General features: G+C 37.5%; 1 protein-coding gene across 1 annotated transcript in view; it reads left to right on the top strand.

Annotated features, from left to right (window-relative positions):
- The window catches only part of PRKD3 (protein kinase D3), a 61,047-nt gene that overhangs the window by 12,096 nt on the left and 26,236 nt on the right, over positions 1-22,715 (top strand). Inside the window, exons 3-8 of the mRNA XM_079792739.1 lie at positions 9,033-9,171; positions 10,768-10,899; positions 11,844-12,001; positions 16,033-16,225; positions 19,691-19,768; positions 21,330-21,513. Coding sequence (XP_079648865.1) covers positions 9,033-9,171; positions 10,768-10,899; positions 11,844-12,001; positions 16,033-16,225; positions 19,691-19,768; positions 21,330-21,513 — 884 coding nt within the window. The remainder of the gene's footprint in view (positions 1-9,032; positions 9,172-10,767; positions 10,900-11,843; positions 12,002-16,032; positions 16,226-19,690; positions 19,769-21,329; positions 21,514-22,715) is intronic.

Below are 22,715 nucleotides of genomic sequence, written 5' to 3'. Positions count from 1 at the left end.
AGCGGGCTACCACTAAGATGCTACTGCTACTGTGTTAATTTGTTGAATGAACATAGTAATTGTAATTGGTGTGAGAAAGGAAATTGCCAGACAGCAATTCATTTTAAGCTATAACAGTGTTTACTAAAAATGAAATAATTCTAACTAAAGTCGACTGACTGTTTTCAGCTGATTTAAAACATTTTTTAGTTTTGACCATTTACATGGCACTAGACCTGAAGACTTTGCTTATGTATCCTTATTAGCAAGTGGTTTTGGCCTGTTCTTTGAATACATTGTCTCTGCAGGCACCGGTTGGTTGTAATTTTCAGGTCCTGCCAAAGTAGAGCAAAAACCCCAGCTGTATCTTTTGTTTTCTGGAAACCAGTTGTCATTACGGGTTGTTTTTCTGTCTAATTTTTTCTACTACAGCTGGGTTGTAGAGGCTAGGCGTCATCCTACTCTTCACCCTAGTCCTTTTTGTCTTAGCAAATAGTGTTAGGCAACCATAACTAATCTGGAGGCTCAAACTGGAAGAAGTGTGTGGTGTTTTTAAAAAAATTCTGCTGGATATTCAGGTTAAGACCTTGGCTAGGATAAAAAGTTCCAGATAGTTTGAATTAAAGGTAATCAGAACTAATAAAACCAAGGAAGAAGGAAAATGAAAAAAGATTGTTCTGGTTTGTGTCAAAGTTAAATGAAGCGCTCCTCTGGTATGTCATACCCAGAAAATTCTGGGTTGGAGATTAATGATGAAAGTACAGAATAAACTCAGTTATGTTGAGTAATTTTCTCATTGACTCATCTAGACTCTAGGGCCTTCTATCAGTATTTAGAAACAGAATCATTTAAATTATTCTTTAATTAATACTTTCCTAAAAATGATGTTAAATGATTTGTCCCTGGGAAATATAGTAGTGTTAAATTAGTTAACTTTGCTCAGTAGTCAACAACCTTTTCAGTAAGTGCCTGTGAAATACTAAGTTCTAGGTGTTAGGAGTTCAGTAAGGAACATGAAAAAAGAATGCCCTTGCCCTTATGTAGCTTATTACTATGATCTAGTTATTAGAAAGATGTCCTGTGAAGATTTATTTGACATCAAATTTAAAAATGATTTTAGTATTCAACTTATAAAATTAAATGAATGTAAAGAAATCTGTGGTGCTGAGAATGTTCTATATTTTGATCTAGGTGGTGGTAGTGGGTGTGTGTGCGCGCGTGTGTGCATGTGTGTAGTCTATCTTCTAATTAAGATTAGTGCACTTACTCATTATACTTCAATTAGAATTTTAAAAAAACTTAAACTAAAATGTACACTAAAACTCTTCAAGGTTTCCCATTGTACTTTGAATAAAGCCCATGCTCTTTTTTAAAAGGTGTATAGTGGTAAGTTATTTGTTCAGATAAATGTTAAATTTTGAAGCTCCTTTGTTAACATGTAAAAACTGTATTTGACCACATAGAATTAAAAACTTGAAAACTTCCTGCTTCATTAACATTTTTCTGACAGAAGTTTAATGGCATTAACTTTAAACTGTTCACATAAAGAATTCTCAACATATAATGTTGCTTGGATAAATTTTATTTGCAAGTATTGGAACCTTTTACTTATAATAAATGTAAATGCATACCATAAAAAGTAACTTCTCTGAAATGGTTATTAAAAGATAAGATGATCTGTTTTTTATTCATGAAGCCATCTTTAATGTAAAAACAAAGAAAGAGTTTGAAGTGGGCAAAGAGCACTTATAAGAGATGGGAATTTGATAACTTTATGATGAAATTCTATTAATTTTCCATATGGACTAGGAAAAGACTTCATTTTGCACAGTCAGGAGTCATTGGCACAGTCTGTAGAAAGCAAATCAAGAAAAGCCTGGGGGAATTTGGAAAGAGGCTAAATTAAAGGCCTATTTTGCTTCTACCCTGATGGCTCTTGCTGTTTCTTTCATTTCCTCTTTCTTTTAATCAAGGCTGAGGTAAGCTAGGGAAGGAAATATGGGCATGTCTAGTTTTCAGAAAGTTGTCAACTTCCTTCCACATTTTCCAGTCTCTCTATACTCTTGACTCCCTTATTCCCTACAGTAGTGTTTCTTAACTTTAGCACTATGGACATTTTGGGTTAGTTTTGTTTTGTGGGCTGTCTTGTGCATTGTAGGCTGTTGAGCAGCATCTCTGGCCTTTATCCGTTGGCTGCTAGACCTCAGGTTGTAATAACCAAAAGTGTCTCAAGACATGGCCACATATCTTCTGGGGGGCGTGGAGGGGGGATAATATTGCTCCAATTGAGAACAACTGCCCTAGGGAAATAAACTAAATACAGTAATCCTCACTTAACATTGTTGATAGGTTCTGTGACTTTATTATTATTTTTAAAATTCTCACTTGAGGATATGTTTTGGGATTTTTTTTTGCATTTTTAAAATTTAAATTCTTTATTGTTTAAAGTATTACATATGTCTCCTTTTTCCCCCATTGACCTCTCCTCAGCCGTTCCCACCCCCCAGCACATGCCCTCACCCCCCTGCTGTCTGTGTCCATGGGATATGCTTATATGCATGCATACAAGTCCTTTGGTTGATCTCTTACACCCTCTCCCACCCCCCCTCCTTCCCTCTGAGGTTAGATGGTCTGTTTGCTGCTTCTATGTCTCTGGATCTATTTTTGTTCATCAGTTTCTGTTGTTCATGTTATTCCACAAATGAGTGAGATCATGTGATATTTATCTTTCTCTGCCTGGCTTATTTCGCTTAGCATAATGTTCTCCAGTTCCATCCATGTTGTTGCAAATGGTAAAAGTTCCTTGTTTTTTACAGCAGCATAGTATTCCATTGTGTAGATGTACCACAGTTTTTTAATCCACTCATCTGCTGATGGGCACTTAGGGTGTTTCCAAATCTTGGCTATGGTAAATTGTGCCGCTATGAACATAGGGCTGCATATATCCTTTCTGATTGGTGTTTCCAGTTTCTTGGGATATATTCCTAGAAGTGGGATCACTGGGTCAAATTGGAGTTCCATTTTTGATTTTTTGAGGAATCTCCATATTGTTTTCCACAGCGGCTGCCCCAGTCTGCATTCCCATCAGCAATGCACGAAGATTCCTTTTTCTCCACATCCTAGCCAGCACTTATCGTTTGTTGATTTGTTGATGATAGCCATTCTGACAGGTGTGAGATGGTACCTCATTGTCATTTTGATTTGCATCTCTCGGATGACTAGTGACTTTGAGCATGTTTTCATATGTCTCTTGGCCTCTGTATGTCCTCTTTCGAAAAGTGACTATTTAGGTCCTTTGCCCATTTTTTGATTGGATTGTTTATCTTTCTTTTGTTAAATTGTATGAGTTTCCTGTAAAGTTTGGAGATTAAACCCTTATCGGAAATAACATTGGCAAATATGTTCTCCCATGCAGTGGTCTTTCTTGTTGTTTTGTTGATGGTTTCTTTTGCTCTGCAGAAGCTTATTTTGATGTAGTCCCATTTGTTTATTTTCTCCTTAGTTTCCATTGTCCTAGGAGCTGTATTGGTAAAGATATTGCTACAACATATGTCTGATATTTTGCTGCCTATGGATCCTTCTAAGATTTTTATAGTTTCCCGTCTTACGTTTAAGTCCTTTATCCATTTTGAGTTTATTTTTGTGTATGGTGTAAGTTGGTAGTCTAGTTTCATTTTTTTGCGTGTATCTGTCCAATTTTTCCCAACACCATTTATTGAAGAGACTTTCTTGACTCCATTGTATGCTCTTGCCTCCTTTGTCATATATTAATTAAGCATAATGGCTTAGATCAGTTTCTGGGCTTTCTGTTCTGTTCCATTGGTCTATATGTCTGTTCTTGTGCCAGTACCAGGCAGTTTTGAGAACAGTGGCTTTGTAATATAGCTTGATATCTGGTATTGTGATCCCTCCAACTTTGTTCTTCTTTCTCAGGATTGCTGCGGCTATTCAGGGTCTTTTTATATTCCATATGAATTTTTGGAAAGTTCTAGGTCTGTGAAATATGCCATTGGTATTTTAATGGGGATTGCATTGAAACTATACTGTAGATTGATTTGGGTAGGGTGGACATTTTAATGATGTTGATTCTACCAATCCATGAACACGGAATATTATTCCATTTGTTTATGTCTTCCTCTATCTCTTTTTTCAATGTCCTGTAGTTTTCCAAGTATAGGTCTTTTACCTCCTTAGTTAAGTTTATTCCTAGGTATCTTACTTTTTTTTGTTGCAATGGTAAATGGGATTGCTTTTTTAGTTTCTCTTTCTGTGAGTTCATTATTAGTGTACTAGAGGCCCGGTGAAATTCGTGCACGGAGGGAGGGGGGGTGTCCCTCAGCCCAGCCTGCACCCTCTCCAATCTGGGATCCCTCTCACAATCCAGGACTGCTGGCTCCCAACTGCTCGCCTGCCTGCCTTCCTGATTGCCCCTAACCACTTCTGCCTGCCAGCCTGATCACCCCCTAACCACTCCCCTGCCAGCCTGATTGATGCCTAACTCCTCCCCTGCCAGCCTGTTTGCTCCTAACTGCCCTCCCCTTCAGGCCTGGTCACCCCTAACTGCCCTCCCCTGCAGGCCTGGTCCCCCCCCAACTGCTCTCCTCTGCAGGCCTGGGTCCTGCCCAACTGCCCTTCCCTGCAGGCCCGGTCACCCCCAACTTCCCTCCTCTGCCGGCCTGGTCACCCCTACCTGCCCTCCCCTGCAGGGTTGATCACCTCCAACTGTCCTCCCTTGCAGGCCTGGTGCCTCCCAACTGCCCTCCCCTGTTGGCCATCTTGTGGTGGCCATCTTGTGTCCACATGGGGGCAGGATCTTTGACCTCATGGGGGCAGCCATCTTGTGTGTTGGAGTGATGGTCAATCTACATATTACTCTTTTATTAGATAGGATAGAGGCCTGGTGCATGGGTGGGGGCCAGCTGGTTTGCCCTGAAGGGTGTCCCGGATCAGGGTGGGGGTTCCCTTAGGGTATGGGGCGGCCTGAGAGAGGGGCCTGTGGTGGTTTGCAGGCCAGCCACGCCCTCTGGCGACCCAAGCGGAGGCCCTGGTATCTGGAATTTATTTACCTTCTACAATTGAAACTTTGTAGCCTGGAGCGGAGCCAAGCCTCCTGCTCGCTCTGTGGCCGACAGCCATTTCTGTTGGGTTTGTGTATCTTCTATAGTTGAAACTTTGTAGCCTTAAGCGGAGGCCTGGGCTGGCCAGGGTGTGAGGAAAGCTTTGCTTCTTCCATTGCCAGGGGCAACCCAAGCCTCCCGCTCTTTCCAGCTACGTGGCTTCTGCCATTTCTGTTTGGATTTGTTTACCTTCTATAATTGAAACTTTGTAGCCTTGAGTAGAGGCTTAGGCCGGCAAGGGCATGCGGAAAGCTTGGCTTCCTCTGTTGCCTGGGAAACGCAAGCCTCCCTCCTGCTCTCTGAGGCTGTAGCCACCTTGGTTGGGTTTATTTGCATACTCGCTCTAATTGGCTGGTGGGTGTGGCTGGTGGGTGTAGCAGAGTGATGGTTAATTTGCATATTACTCTTTTATTAGGTAGGATTAAAAAGCCATAGATTTCTGGGTGTTAATTTTATATCCTGCTACATTGCCAAATTCATTTATTAAGTCTACTGAGGATATGTTTTATAGATTTTTGTTTGAGAAAGAGAGAGAGAGAAACATCGATGTGAAAGAGACACATCAATCAGTTGCCTTCCGTACGCATACTGACGAGGGATTGACTCCCCAACCTAGGTATATGCCCTGACAGGGAATTGAACCCATAACCCTTTGGTGCACGCCTTTTGGTACACATGACTGCACTCCAACCAACTGAGCACTTACCTTCTCCCAGGTACCTTGTATTTTCACTTTCACTTTTTCTCCATGGAAACCCTGCTTCTCTTTTTTTTTGTTGTTTTTTTTTTTTGTTTGTTTGTTTTTTGTTTTTTGTTTTTTGCATTTTTTGCTTCTCTTTTTTTATGATTCTACTTAAATATCACTATTAAAGTGGTATTTCACCTTCCCAGTTAAAGTTCTTTACCCCATCTTCTAGAATTTTGTTCATTTTTCATTTTTAGCATTTCCCTTATGTTGTATGTTTGTGTTTATTCTAGTCTTCCTATTATTACATTGTAAGTTTCTGGAAGACAAGGACTATTTTTTCTGTATAAACCACAGGTCCATGTGCAAAATGAGAATTTTTAAAATGAGTTTTATTTATACAAATATTTTAGAGATTTTATTTTTATAATGATGGAATGTAGAATCCTTTCTTTTTTGAAAATATATTTTTATTGATTTCACTGAGGAAGGGAGATGGATGGAGAGATAGAAACATCGATATAGAAAAATCATTGATCGGTTCCTTCCTGCATGCTCCACATTGGGGATTGTGCCCTGATTGGGAATCAAACTGTGACCTTCTGGTTCATAGGTCGACACTCAGCCATTGAGCCACGCTGGCTGGGCTGGAATCCTTTCTTACTAATCCTTGAAAATTGTCGCAACCAAGTTACAGGGATGTTTTATACTCCATTAGATGTTGAAGAACTTAATAATAAAAATTTAATAAAATTTTAATTTTAAAATTACTTAATAAAAAAATTTTTGATTCTCTATTTTCATTCTTATCTTTTCCATTGAAATTTTTTATAGTGTTAGATATATGTTTAAAGCATATTATGGAGTTTTATAAATATTAATGGTAAGACAAATAATTGGAAGAATAATTAGTGCTATAAAAATTGTAAGTACTTCTGTATTTTCCATTGTTTACCCAGGTTTTAAAAAATACAAATAAACTCTTCAGTTCCTAATTAAGTCATTGTTTTCAAATTTTTAAAATTTAACTTATTCAAAAAATTTGACAACTTTTTTTGAAATATATACAAGAATTTTTAATGGGAAAATTAAGGTTAGAAACTAAGATGAAGCTAGGTTAGTATCTCTACCTAAAACACATACCATAAAATCCCACCTAGTTTGATGCTAGAAGTGGGCCACAGACTTGGCTTTGCTTTTGCCATGGGCAAAGTAAACAAAACATGATTAGTTACATGATCAAATTGTTCATATCATAAAACCAACCAGATAAATTTATTTTATTGGTCCTCACAAAGAAAAACTGTCATATCAAGTAGATGAACCATATCCTCAGCAACATCCCTTCACTAAGTGCAGTTATAGTTAGTGGAACACTTTCAGGCCATTCAGTGCAGGCCAGTGGCGTAATATATAGCTTACTAAAGAATATTTTATAGTAGCCAAAATGAGAGCATACAATTATAAATTAACTAAAGAAATTTGAAATATCTAAAACAGCATTTCCCAAGGCAAATGGTCTCTTTTTTTAATTGATTTAAAATTTAAACAGTTATTTTGTAAAATAAGCACTTAAAATTTTCTCTTAAATAATTTTATGAACTACAAAAACTTTTAGAACACATACTTTTATATTTTAGTCCTTGGTTTATTAAACCCCAAAGTATCGAAGCACTATAGTCACAAAATGTAGACGCATTGAAATAATATGCTGACGGCAAATGCAAACAGATCTGTAAGTCTTCTGCTGTGGCCAAAAGTTGTTTTGTTTTGTTTTTTAAAGATACCATAATGAATCATGTATTTGTAATTACAGTGAATAGATTAAAGAAAATATTGGGTAAATTCTAGAGCCTATATATGCATATAGAAAAAATATTGGATTTTTGGAACTTTGTGACTGTGGTTTGGGAATTGTTGACCTACCAGCACTATTCAATTTACTATGATGATGGAAGTGTTCTATATCTGCACTGTTCAAAATGGTAGCCAGTAGCTAAGGTGGCTATTGAGCACATGAAGTGTGGCTAGAATGACTGAGGAACTAAACTTCTAATTTAATTGATTTTAATTAAATTTAAGTAACTGCATGTGGCTCGTATCTAATCATCGAGGAAGCTCATTTCTAGAGTGCAAGAAAGACTACTTATGTTTCTGGCTATCTAAGATTAGAATAGCAATAAGTTCAAACTTATATTCTCTATCAGTAACTGAATGAAGAAATCCTATATTTCTAAGAGACGTGTGTTTTAAGATAATCAGTAATTATATCTGTTTACTTTTCTATTTTGAACTTGAAAATTAACCAGGATGCTTAAGTACAGGATCAGTCTTGTAGATATTAGTAGAATTGTTAGCAAATAGATAGTGTTAGGCTAAAAACTACATTTAAAATTCTTTCATAAGATTGAGACATCATCATAATAAAAGGCCAATAGGCATCATAAACAAAATGACCCAACGACCAGTCACCAAGAGGTGCATGGAGCACCTCTCGGCCATAACGACCTAACAACCAGTTGCTATGATGTCCACTGTTGGCCGGCAAACCGGCCTGCCTGTCTGCCCCTGATCAGACTCTCCCACCCCGATCAAGAGCCGGGCCTGCTGGCCAAACGCCCCCTTCCTCCCCTTTCCCTGGCTGGCCATGTCCCCAATGGGCCCCCATCATCCTCATCGGCCCCAGCCCCTCTCCCCAGCTGGCCCCATCCCTGAACACCCCCCACCCCAATAGGGGGCGGTGATGGCTGGCCAATCTCCTGCAGCCCCTCCCCTGCCCATCCCCACCCCAGATTGGCCCCCCCACCCCGATCAGGGGCAGGGCCGGCTGGGCTGGCCAACCACCCATGGCCCCTCCCCCAGGCTGCTGGCCTCCAATTGGCACCCCCCACCTACCCTATTCGGGGGTGGGGCCAGTCAGCCCACCACCCACAGCCCCTCCCCATGGCTGGCCCCACCCCCAGTCGGCCCCCAACCCCAATCGGGGGCAGGGCTTGCTAGCCAATGGTCTACAGCCTCATCCCCCAGCTGGCCCGACCCTGATGGGGGGGCCCTGATCAGGCCCTGATCCAGGCAAGCCGGCTGGCCAACTTCTTGCCTTCTCCTCCTCCTGACAGGCCCAGCCCCAATCCACCCTGATTTGGGCCGGGCCAGCTGGACCCCACCGTGCATGAATTCGTGCACTGGGCCTCTAGTTTACTTATAAAAGCATAAAGCTATGTATATACTGATATAAGACTATTTTCCTGCAGTTTCCAGAGTGTGGATTCTTTGGCATGTATGACAAAATTCTTCTCTTTCGCCATGACATGAACTCAGAAAATATTTTGCAGCTGATTACCTCAGCAGATGAAATACATGAAGGAGACCTAGTAGAAGTTGTTCTTTCAGGTAAGTAAATAGCTTCTTTTATTTTGTTTCCCCCCTCCCTTTTATTTTCCCCAACTAAATGCTATGTTCCATTATACTTTGTCTTTGTACTATAGTTGCTTATTTCTTTCAATAATGGTTACCACATAATTTTTACTTTCAGAAAGATTGTATCATAGATGAGAAACAAAGAAAATAAGCCCTGAATTACTTATTACTAAGCTAAGGGGATTATCAATTGAACTAGAAGAGAAATAGACTCTTCTTTGAGCCAAAGAAATAAAATAATTACACTAAAATTCTATTCCCCTTTTCCCATTTTTGTAAAGAGTATAAAAGAAAAGAATTGGGGTTCAGAAAAGAAAATGAGAAAAATAAGAGAAGTAATGAAGATGTGGAAGAGGCAACTGCAATGCTGGGTGTTTCCATGATTTAAATAATGCTTCTTTCCTTGTCCTCAGTGGACATTTTTTTACCTCTCTCCTTTCCCTCTTTCACCCATTCTTGCCATTCATTGTTCCTTAGCTCCTGAGATTTCAGATCTCATCCAGTAACAGGCAGGATTGTTAGTGAGGAGTGTAAAGAAACAAAGAATGCATATAGTAGTCTTGCAAAACTCCTTGTTTGGCAGGGACTTAGGGAGGGAGGGAAGGAGGGAGGGAGAGAGGAAAAGCATGAGAGGAAGGAACGGAAGGAAGAGATGGAGAAGGAAGGGAAGGAAAGAAAGGAAAGCCAGCCAAGAGTCCAGAGTCCTGCCACCAGTTTTTCCTCTTCAAGCTCATTTTTGCAGCCTGTTTTTGAGATCCTCTCTGAGCATCACCTTTCCTTATTAGTCCCTGATCCTTCCAGTTCATCTAGTACCTACATTTATCATTCATCTGCTATACCACAACCCCAATCATCTATACACTTCTTAGTCCTTGTCTTCCTCTTCACTTTGGAGGAGCTTTACTCCCTGTCCTCCCTGGAGGTCATGTTCACATCTAATCCTTCTTTGTTACAGACCCTTCATCAGGCCACTGTGGATACTAATGACTTGCAGGTGTAGGTGAGATGATGTCTTCTGGTAGATGTGTCTACGGTTCATTTGCTTATAGAGGGGAAAGGAGACTCTTTCTTAACCACTTAGGACTACGGAGAACAGACAAAAAGCATATCCTGAGAACTTAAGTTAGAACTGAGTACATTTCTCACAGGAACATTGCTATAAATTGAGGTCAGGTTCCACAAATTTATTTATTTGGTTGGTTGGTTTTATTTTAGCATTTTATTTCTCGGTGTATTATAAGTTAAACTGTTTTTAATTGGCTAGAATAGACCTAACAACTGCTTAAAATCCAGTCTTGTCACTTTGAGAAAAGGCTTTTGGAGGTCAAAATATCTACCTATAGGACCTGCTTTTGGAGTTGAAATTAATTGAAGCTGATGAACTTCCTAAAATAGAGTTAAAAAGCCACAGTATTAGATGCTAAAAATATTTTATTTTTATGGTCAGATGAAACTTTCAGAGAAAAAAATGATTCTATACTTTGACATAAATGAACATGACCAACATTCCTAAGCTCATAGCAAGTATAAGTATAATAAGGTTTATTTAATATTTTTCTTTTTTAAAAGCTTTGGCCACAGTAGAAGACTTCCAGATTCGTCCACATACTCTCTATGTACATTCTTACAAAGCTCCTACTTTTTGTGATTATTGTGGTGAGATGCTCTGGGGACTGGTACGTCAGGGTCTGAAATGTGAAGGTATGTGTTCTAAATGTTGTATCATTTGAAATAGGATTTCACATTTGCATTCTCTAATCATCAACGAAAGAATAAGATCATTAGTTGGTGACTAGGTAGTAACCCAGGTTTAGAATTGGAGAGATCTAGACTTTGGTCTTTCCTCTGCCACTTATTGGGTCATATTCTTGGGCAACTTACTAAACCTCTTAGGATCATTTCTCTCTCTGTAAAATGTATTCTCCACTGGTTTCATGAAGAGTAAATAGTTAAATGAGGTAATATGGGTAAAATTCTTGGCACTAAATAGTGGCTAAATGATATTAACTTCCTTATTCTCTTCTTAAAACAATGTTTTACATGCAACAACAAAGTTGTTATAAATTATAATTGCTAGGGAATAGGATGAGGTGCCGAATTCTGTTTAAGAAACTGTAAAGTGAAGGATCAATGAAATTGTTTTGTAAAGGGCCAGAGTAAATATTTTAAGGTTTGCTGGCCATATGTTCTCTATCAAAATGACTTAACTCTGCTGTTATAGTGTGAAAGAAAATTGAGCATGTTATATTGCTGTGTTCCAATAAATTTCTTCATGAACACTGAAATTTGAATTTCATATAATTTTCAAATGTCTTGGGAAGGATTTGGTACACAGGCCATAGTTTGTTGAAGTGCTTTAAGCCCGGTAATTCTCAAACTTTACCATGCAGCAGAATCACCTCAAGGACTGATTTGCTAGCTTCTGATTCAATAGGTCTATAGGGTAGAGCTCAGTAATTTTCATTTTTAACAAATTCTCAGGTGATGCCATTCTTGGGGACCACAGCTCGAGAACTACCATTCTACTAACTTGATCTTTCTAAATAAACCTGCTTACACATTTCCTGTTTTTGAATTTGTTAGCTTCCATTTAGCCTGTTGTCTGGGTTCTTAATTTTTTTTTTAACCTTTTAAAATATATTTAGGCTGTGGATTAAATTATCATAAACGTTGTGCCTTCAAGATTCCAAATAACTGTAGTGGAGTAAGAAAGAGGCGTCTGTCAAATGTATCTCTACCAGGACCTGGCCTCTCAGTCCCAAGACCTCTACAAACAGAATATGTTGCCCTTCCCACTGAAGAGGTACGTATTCTAAGGTAATAGAACGGCACTGTACTAGGTATTCCTTAGGTTGTACAGGATATATGACATCATTTTAGAACATAAGTTTTATGCTAAAGAATAGTAAGATTCTTACAGTTAAGAAGCTTAAAATGTGTTATGGAGACAGGGCTTACCAATAGAAATGAACTGCATTTTGTATACTTTGGGATCACATTATCATTGGACCTCACCGCATTAGTCTCTTGACCAGTGTCCTGACACCTGGTCTCCATACTTTGCTTCATGTTACATACTACATATGGACCACCTTATCACATTACAGCTTAATACACAACTCCTGACTAGAAAACTTTTATATAGTCTATGTTTCTGACATCTGTACTATTCAACATTCCCTGAACACATCCTTGCTCCTCCTACCTTGGTTCTTCTCTATTCTACATGTTTTTTCTAGGCTTAGCTCAACTGCTACCTTTCCTGATTTTCCCCTTACTACTTAGAAGTTATTTTATTTTCTGAATGCCATAGCACTTTTCAGACCTCCTAATGGTGTGTATAGTATTTGTATAATGGACTGTCCTCAAGGCGTTTATGATCTATTTAAAGAAAGCAATGCTCATTTCCATGACCAGCACAATACCTGGTACTTAGTAGTTATACTCAGTGATGAATGAATGTGTGAGTGCCCCCACTGATCCTCACAGTATTCCGGTAAGATATAGCAGTACATCTGTATACCATGAGCCAGTTGAGACTCAGAATGGTCAAGTGACTTCACTGAAGTCAGAGCAAATTAGTAAGTGCTCTTAGAACTAAATCCAGAACTTTTTTCCCCCTAAAAATTAAAAAGTATATATATTTTTATTGATATCAGAGAGGAAGGGAGAGAAAGAAACATCAATGATGAGAATCATTGATCAGCTGCCTCCTGCACGCCCCCTACTGGGGATCAAGGCTACAACCCAGGCATGTGCTCTGACCAGGAATCGAACCGTGACCTGGTTCATAGGTGGATGCTCAACCGCTGATTATTTTTAAATCAGTGACTTTTTCTTATGTATTGTATCCCTCAAGTATAAAGGTAGAGGATCAGGGAAGAAAACAATAACTTTCTTGTTCATTTGATAGTACTTAAAATGATTTCCATTCATAATTTAGTTGCTTCTATAAACCCTTTGGTTTTCTGTAAATTAATGCTAAAATCAAGCCTTTGGGCTGTTTTCTTGATGCCCTAGTCACTATATTTTGTAAACTGAGGCACCAGAGTAAAAGGTCCTGAAATTTTTTACAAAAAAATCCCGTATTTCTATATTGCTTAGCCCTAGTTTGAGATTTTTAAAGTAGAGGACTGCTATTGCATAAGGAACTGAGAACAGTGAGTTATAAAGATATGCAAGAGCTTGGGGAAAGATTGGTAATAGCAAAGCTAGTGCATTTTATACATGAACTGCACAGGAAACTTAGCTAGGAATTGGGACGGAAGGATAGAGATACGTTCTTTTTAAGAGTCCTACAAATGATATTGGTCTGCCAGCTACCCTTAGTTGGAATTACTAGATTAGGAAATAACAGGACAGAGCAGATGAATAAGGCATTACATTGTAATTCATTAGTTTATATTTTAACTTGAAGATGAAAATTTAAAATTCCATAGGGACATATCAGAAGTAGAGTATATGTTTGAATTGATTAGATTGTGTGGAGTATTTTAGAACAGGTAGAAATTATAGAGTAAAATGTCAGTCCATGCATGCAGTCTCAAAAAGGAAGGAGGTATAGTAAAAGAACTCAGGGAGGAAAATCAGGGAAGGAAGAGTGGGAAAAGAGGACACTCTAGGAATAAAGGAGATGGCAGTGAGGAGAGGGAAACAACCTCAAATCTGAACCTAGGATAGAGAGGAATTAACTCTCAAGTGGCTACACAGTAAGAGCCTCCTAAATTCTCATGTGCCAGACTCCCTGCTGTGGCACAGTCCTTGCACACTTGTTCTGTGCCATGTCCCAAATACCGCAGTCCCAGCAGGACCTGACAAAAGGCAATCACTAACTGGCTATTGGCGTATGAAGGGATGTGTTAGCCGGAAGCTTTTTAATGACTGCTTCAATTTCTTCCATAGTTATTGGCCTATTGAGATTTTTAGAATCTTCTTGATTGAGTTTTGGAAGGTTGTATTTTTCTAGGAATATGTCCATTTCCTCCAGGTTGTCTAGTTTGTTAGAGTTGTTCATAGTATTTTTTAACAATCCTTTGTATTTCTGTGGAGTCTGTTGTTATTTCGCCTCTTTCATTTCTGATTTTGTTTATTTGGGTCCTCTCTCTTTGCTTCTTGGTGAGCCTGGCTAGAGGTTCATCAATCTTGTTTATCCTTTCAAAGAACCAGCTCTTGGTTTCATTGATATTTTGTATTGTTTTTTTGGTCTCTATGTCATGAAGGGATGTGTTAGGAAAATTCTTCCTTATAGGGATATCTCAATACATTTGATGATGACCTGCTAAATTAGTCTTATTCCATCTTGGGTGTTTTAAACTTGAGACACACTGAAAGTGGTAGAAGCAGGAGCAAGAAGTAGTGTTGAGTCACCACTAGAATAGGGAGCCAAGGATGAACAAAGGCCTAAACATCTGTTTCTGGTTCCTGTTGGCTTCTTTGTTAGCTTTGCAGAATCACTGTGGTGGTCCTTTTGCTGAAGGTGCTTCATACATAGCAAAATGGATGAAGGGTGTGTGTGTGGGGGGTGGGGGCAGACTAGAGCAGGACACCTTGGACAAATAAAGCATACAAGTTTGGTTTGGATTTTAACATTCTTTTTGTACTTTTCTTAAATTACTTCATAATTCATTTTAGAAAATTTCTGGCTACACATTAGTGAAAAACTATACATAATATTTGTATTATTTTTACAGTGCTCTCCTCCATTCAGCTGTGCTTTTCTTTTTTCTTCTTCCTACTTTCTTCAAAAAAATATTTTTCTCTCCCTCCTTTTATTTCTCCCTTACACTTCTCTATCTCTTGGTTCTTCTAGTTTCTTTTCCTTCTGTTGGTTGAATATATCAATATAGAATAACTCAACTTTTCTGAATTACAGACATGACTAGTTATAGAAAGCATGTGAAAGATCTTCAGTTCTAGCAGTGAAGATGCAAGCAGCTACAACAAAATATGTAATACATCTAGAAAGTAGTTAGGTATTTGGTTTTGTGCTTGAAAATATGGACTATATTCATTTTTATATCCCCATACATAGTATCAAGCTGGCCTATAGTAATCAATGAACATTGAATGAATGGAATGAGCCACATTGAACTGACATAATTTAATATGATTATTTCTTTTGAATATATAGAAAGAGCCATAGTTGCAAAAATCCACTTATTCCTCAGGTTACACAAAAATTTTTAATCAGCTCCTTCTTTAATTTTTCTTGCTCAAAAAAAGAAAAAGTGTAAATAACTGAAAAACATTTAAATATCAGGAACTTCATAAAGCATAATTACTGGAGGTAAAGTTGTTTTAATTAGTTTTATATCTGCCATTATGTATATCATCATTAATTAAACTTAAATTTTTACACACATATTTTAGTATTAAAATAAGTTTGAAAAAAATTTGTTTTGAAATATTTTCAGACATTGTATTCAGTAATTTAACATGAATATCAATAACACTTTCTGTATTTATTTGCTTTTCCCATGATTAATTCCTTGGTAAGATTTTTGGAGGGATTTGAACATCTGTTATAAATTGACTTTAAGGCTTTTGTGTTTTATTTGAAAAATGCCACGTGTGCCTGGCAAATAATAGCTAACCGGTGAATCTGTGTATGTGAGAATGAAAATACCCTTTTTTTAAAAATCATAAATCGCAAAGAAATTTTGCTCTTTTCTCCTTCAAGAATTGGCCAGTTAAGCTTCCAAAGCAAACTGCTGAGATCCACATTTTTAGAGTTTGGGCTGTATTGTTTAAAAAAATGACTTTTGTGGTCAAACCGAGCTCGTAATATATTTCTTTAATATTGACTTATACGTATGGAAATTACTTATGTTTTAGTCACATGTTCACCAAGAACCAAGTAAGAGAATTCCTTCTTGGAGCGGTCGCCCAATCTGGATGGAGAAGATGGTGATGTGCAGAGTGAAAGTTCCGCACACATTTGCTGTTCACTCTTACACCCGTCCCACAATATGTCAGTACTGCAAGCGGTTACTGAAAGGCCTCTTTCGCCAAGGAATGCAGTGTAAAGGTAGGATTGGGTGTTTTTCTTAAGTAAAATTTACATCTGTCTGTATTAGCAAATACAGGTTTACAATATTTATATTTAGAAGCATTAAGCAAAGAAATTGGTCTCGTAGTTGTTAACTTAAAAAAGAAAGAAGATACACATATTAACAACTACTACTACTATCTGAAATATGTGTACTATGTACCAGGAACTGTGCTAAAGAAAAATTAGAATATAAACAGAAAAATTAGAATTTGGATCTCTGAGCTATGGCTGCTTAACACTTGCAAATACAGAACAGTTAGTAAGCAGGTAAGCTGATATTTGAGCTTAATTAAGTCTTTCTAATTCCAAAAACAGATAACTACCTAAGATGTAAAGTAATGATTTCCTTTTTCCATTAAATATTCATACACACACACTACAAGAGTTGTTATTTTTATTATTAATTATGTAGCTAGGAAAATTGTACAAAAACTGTCATTCCTGAAATAGGTGGAATATAGTAGAATCCACTTATAATAGGAGCCACCATATTTGGATACGAACCCAAAACGCTACCATAGTATTCCAAAAACATCTGTTAATGAACTAGGTTTTTAATAGGAAAATGGAATAATTTTTCCTGTATAGTTATATAATGTTTTTATGTTTTCTAAAATGATTTTATCTTTTTTTAAAAACCTCATATCTCTCAGCAATGCTGTACAATACTGTGAAAACCAAAATAGTGAGTTTGAATGTGTTATTAGTCATTAAGCCAGGATACAACAAGTAATCTTTCTAAAATCTTACGTACTTATTTTTCATGTGATTATTTTAACGGTTCTTGGTACCATACTTTTTTTATATAATAGAAGTATTTGTGGAATTAAACAAATCAGTTTTATCTAAATAAACATTATGTTTGAGGTCTTTGCAATAATAAATCCTGTTTACAGTACACAATCAAATAATTGTATATAAATTTAACAAGTATATAAGAAAAGAAAATTTTCTTGGTAACAATATGAGAGCATAGGAGAGCATCAAATAGAGAACAGGTTGTATAATTGTTGTCAAGTATTTAATAAGCATCAGGCAGGCATAATTACATGTTGAAATTTTATTTCAACAGCTTAGTTTTGAATATGATTTAATATATGTTAATACTTTAAAATATCAACACTAGAGTGTATTGGCAAGCAGCCACTAAGGAATGTTTTGGGAAAGAACATTAATAACAGATGTACAAATTCTAGCCAGCAGATAATCTTAGAAAAGGTAGTAAAATAGTGCTGCTCTGCTCAGCAGAACAGAAACATTCTAAAACCAGTATTTTGTAGAGGAACTGAAATAAATATGTAGATTAATGAACTTTGAAATAACCAGTTAACTCTGCCACTGGATTATTAATTTAACTTCTCAGAGCGCTAAAAGAATAATGTTTGTGATTATATTGTTTCAGAAAGTAGTAGGTTATATTTCTGGTTATTTTGATTATCAATCAAAAACCACCAAAATTTACTTCAGTGATTCTTACATTTTTTATTATTACTTATTTTTTGTCCTTACCCAAGGATATGTTTTTTTCATTGATTTTAGCGAGAGGAAGGGAGACAGAGACAGAGAGAGAAACATCGATTCGAGAGAGAAAAGTTGATTGGTTGCCTCCTGTACACACCCCAATCGGGGATCAAACCCAAAACCTGGGTATGTGCCCTGACTAGGAATTGAAGCCAAGACCCTTTGGTGCACCGACAATGCTCAACCGAGCCACACTGGCCAGCGCTTAGTATTTTTATAATACTATTTTTATAATATGAATTAAGATGCTTAAAAAGTAAAATAGTTATCATTTTCATTCACTATTCAAGCTAAGAAAATATAAAACATTTATGCTGGATTATTTGAGGAAAAAAATACAATTCCAAGAACAGTATTCATTTATTCACTTCTTTTAATTTTTTACTTTGTTATATTAAAACTGCAAGGCAACTTTAGAGCATATTCTATATAATAATCTTTATAATAAAAGGCTAATATGCAAATCAACTGAACGGTGGAACGACCGGTTGCTATGACGCGCACTGACCTCCAGGGGGCAGACGGTCATTGTGGGAGCTGCCCCCTGGTGGTCAGTGTGCTCCCACAGGGGGCGCGCCTCTCAGCCAGAAGCCAGGCTTATGGCTGGCGAGCACAGCAGCTGTGGCGGGAGCCTCTCTTGCCTCCGCAGCAGCGCTAAGGATGTTTGCCTGCCGGCTTAGGCCCGCTTCCTGCGGGGAGCGAGCCTAAGCCCTCAGTCAGGCATCCCCCGAGGGCTCCCAGACTGCAAGAGGGTGCAGGCTGGGCTGAGGGAACCCCCCTGCCAGTGCACGAATTTTGTGCACCAGGCCTCTAGTAAAATATAAGCATAAACAAATTAATAAAACATGTGTAGAGATATAGAGAGATAAAAATGCCTGCCATTAGAACCTACATCACTTGCTACAGATGGGCCACAAATTTGGCTTTACATTTTCAAAGGGAAACCTTATTTTTACAATTTGCAAACTTATGAGGTAAAAAATGAATTATTATTTAAGATATATGCAAGATATTAATATGTATGGAATTTGCCCAAGGCCTCTCATTTTAAAAGACAGTGTTATATGATGAAAATTTTATTATCCACCAAATTATTAATTTCATGGGGCTTTTTCTTTTAAGTCAGGACTTGAAATTACTTTTTTTTACCCAGTTATTGCTGATAGATGTATTTCTAAGGTAGTGTTATACAGTAGTTATAACAGTGGATTTCAATTTTAGTATCACCTAAAGAGGTCATTAAAACACCTCTCAGCCCCCACTCCCAGAGCTGCTGATGTAGTAGGTCTGGAGTGGGACCCAAGAGTTTGCATTTCTAACAAGTTCTCAAATGATGCTTATGTTGTTTGTCTGGGATCACAGTTTGAGAACCACTGAGTTACAGAGTAGTATTGAACCGCTTGTACCTGACAGTGATCTGCAATGCTATCAACTGAAGTTCTTACAAGCTAAAAGAAACATTACGTATAAGTGGGAGACCTCGTACATGAGAAGCTCAGTTCTTCCTTACAAGGTTGTATGGGCAGGCCCTCACTGATTCCTAATAACTAGTTGTGAAATCTTAGTCTCTTTTCTACATATGCACTAGGACCTAATAATTAGAAATTGAAAGTAAGGACTAACATGTATTGGAAAGGAATGTGAGGTAAGGGAAGGAAACATGGACTTGCCAGCATTTTAACTTTATTTTACAGATAAAGAAACTAAGCCCTGAGGAGTTAAATTGTTAAAGAGTTGGCCTCAGAATTTGAAACTAGACCTTTAGTTCAAGACCTGAGTTCTTAGTAGAGGAAAACTTCATTTTATCATCATTGTCACTTCTAATACTCTATTTGTGAGTGATTTAAAGAAAGTCTTGAGTCATATCTGATATTGCCTAACTTTTAACATAAATTAATAAGCTGAATATTGTTATTTTAGATTGCAAATTCAACTGCCATAAACGCTGTGCATCAAAAGTGCCAAGAGACTGCCTTGGAGAGGTTACTTTCAATGGAGGTAAAATTCTTTTTCTTAATTTTTATAAAAGATTAGAAAAGGTCACAATTCTTTTGTTTATTATCTTTGTATATGGTTATATTTGCATATTTTAGTCTGTGTTTTTAACTTTGACTTCTTTTTCTGATTTAATAATCAAGCAAGATTCAGAGATCAGTAATGGTATACTTTTATTAGTAACTAGAAGCCCGTTGCACGAAGTTTCGTGCAATAGACTTTTCCTTCACCTGGCTGCCGGCACCAGTTTTCCACCAGCAGCAGTTTTCCTCTGGCCACCCGCCAATCAGAGCGCCTCCCGCCAGCACGATCGGCCACCCCAAGAGGAACTCCGTTCGGGAGGCCAGAGGAAAACTGCTGCTGGCGGAAAACTGGTGCCGGCAGCCACGCAATCGGCCACCCCCCAGCGTCTTCCACCGGCCCCATGGGTCCTTCTGCAGCGCCGACCTAAGGGAGGAGCGGGGGTCAGGGACTCGCAAGTCCCCGCCCCCTGCTCCTACCGCCAGCCAATCAGCCACCCTGAGTCCAGCCCCGTGCCTCCAGCCGGCCCAATCGTGGGCGTAGCGGAGTGATGCAATTTGCATATTACCTTTTTATTATGTAGGATTATTATGTAGGATTATAAGTTCCCATCTTTCCTTTAACCACCTACCACTTTAGAGTCTAATATAGCTAATAATGCTGCATGTCTTCTTTCATCTTTAGGCCAAAAAAGACTTATTTTAAAACCCTGTTGTTATCCCTAGAACTATTTCATAGTTCTAACATTTATTCACTGCTTACTTTGTGCCAGGTACTGTTCTAAGCTCTTTACACATATTGAAATTTAAACTTAAGAACATCCCTTTGATGTTAAATATTTACACATGAGTTAACTTAGGCACAAAGATATTAAATGATTTGTCCATGAAATACAGCCAATAAGTGGTAGAGTTGGGATTTGAATCCATATGGTCTGGCTTCTTAGTCCATAGTTATTAGAACACATTGTACAGCCTCACTGTCTCTTTATCCATCAAGTAATCATTAGCTAAACATTTCCCCCTTTTTGCCTTTTTTTTTTCATCTTTTTAAGACTATTAATAAAGTGATTACCATTTTTGGAAGGAAGGAGTAATGACTCTAAACTTTCAGCATAACTTTTCTTTAACATTTCCATGACTGGTAAAAATTGAATGTAAGTAGTTTTGTAGGAGGAAAAGCAGAAGGGATGAAATTATACAGCCCCTTAAGAGTTTAACATTTTCTCTTAAGGCATGTTTTCTATGCTTGCTGTTTAAACCATTGACAGAGCATGATCGATTTTCTAATTTTTCTACATTACTGAAATCTTTTCATGTATTTTTTTCACTTTTACAACTGTTGTCAGATGGATATGAAGTACTATTTATATTTATTTTAATGTATGTTTATCTGTATACTAATGAATTTGAGCATCTTTCAAATGTTTACTGATTATTTAAAGAGTTTTAAAACTTTCCCCCCACATTTAATATACTGTTTCTGTTTGGATGTATTGATATCCCATTAGTATAAAACTATAATTCATTTAAATTTTTGCCAGAACCTTCCAGTCTGGGAACAGAGTCAGATATACCAATGGATATTGACAGTAGTGACATGAACAGTGATGGTAGTAGGGGTTTGGATGACACAGAAGAACCATCTCCCCCAGAAGATAAAATGTTTTTCCTGGATCCATCTGATCTCGATGTGGAAAGAGATGAAGAAGCTGTGAAGACAATCAGGTAATACACGTTTAGGTACTGCAAGCCTCTTCGAAAGGCAGGGTAGGTCCAGGAGCTCCACTTATTCCATTTAATCTCTTTATGTGGAATAAAAATGTAATTTAAAATCTAATTGTGGCTAATTCTTTTACATGCACTACAGTATTTCTGACATAAATTATATTACTCTTGCCATCCACTCAAGATAGAAATATATGAGAATTCTGTTTTCTTAAAGACAAAAATGCTTTATTTAAATGTAGTCTAGATGTGATATCTAGCTGTGGAGCAGCACTCACAAAGTGCTAGCATTAAACCACCAGTTTAGCAGGGATGGGGAATATCTGGCCCGAGGGCAATATAAGGCCTGCAAAATCATTTGGTTTGGCTCTGCCACGGCGTTACAGGTGAGTTAATTAAATGTGTGGCCAAATAGAGCAGGCTAATTTTTACGTTGACAATTTTGTATGGCCCTTGAATGATGTTACAAATATCCAAATGGCCGTTAGCAGAAAAAAGGTTCCCCACCCCTGAGTTAAAGCAATCAGTTTCACAGCCTTCATGCAAGTAGATTGCCCGATGTTAGAAATATGGTAAGAATATATGCCTGAGACTGTTACACAAAAACGTTAGTGACGAATTTGGGGGTAGTTTTCATACTACCACATTAATCTGACGTTTAGCACTTTGTAAAAATGCTATTTGATTATAAACCTCATAAATATCTCCTCTGTTAACAGGAATTCAGTATTTTGTGTATACAGCCCTTATAAGGATGTACTACTTCATAGTAGAATATTACCGTTTTGGCAGGTTTTATTTTTCATTGGCAACAGAGAGGGATTTAAAGGAAATGATGGGTCATTTATCAATCTCACATGGCAGAGTTGTCATTTACTCAGTTTGGCTTATCCTTAAATTACAGGTCTTATCATAATCATTAACTAAAACTTATTTACCCAATTTAGAGACTATTGACAGAACTTAGTTTCCTAAGCATGAATATTTCATAATTTTAAGAGAAAGTATTTTCCAACTCTTTGAGACTCAAATTCAAAAACAGTGTTTTTTATATATACACACCCCCAAAATTGCTCTTTTTCTCCAGCCACACTATTGCTGGCCTATGTTTCAGTGTTATCCGATTTGACTCATTACATTATTTGTTTTCTTAATATCTTTAAATAATTTTCTTCCCAGTCTCTTCTACTAGAAGAAGTACT

This window comes from Cnephaeus nilssonii (assembly GCF_951640355.1).
Source record: "Cnephaeus nilssonii genome assembly, chromosome: 15".
Classification (NCBI taxonomy): domain Eukaryota; kingdom Metazoa; phylum Chordata; class Mammalia; order Chiroptera; family Vespertilionidae; genus Cnephaeus; species Cnephaeus nilssonii.
This window is presented reverse-complemented; position numbering and strand designations above follow the sequence as displayed.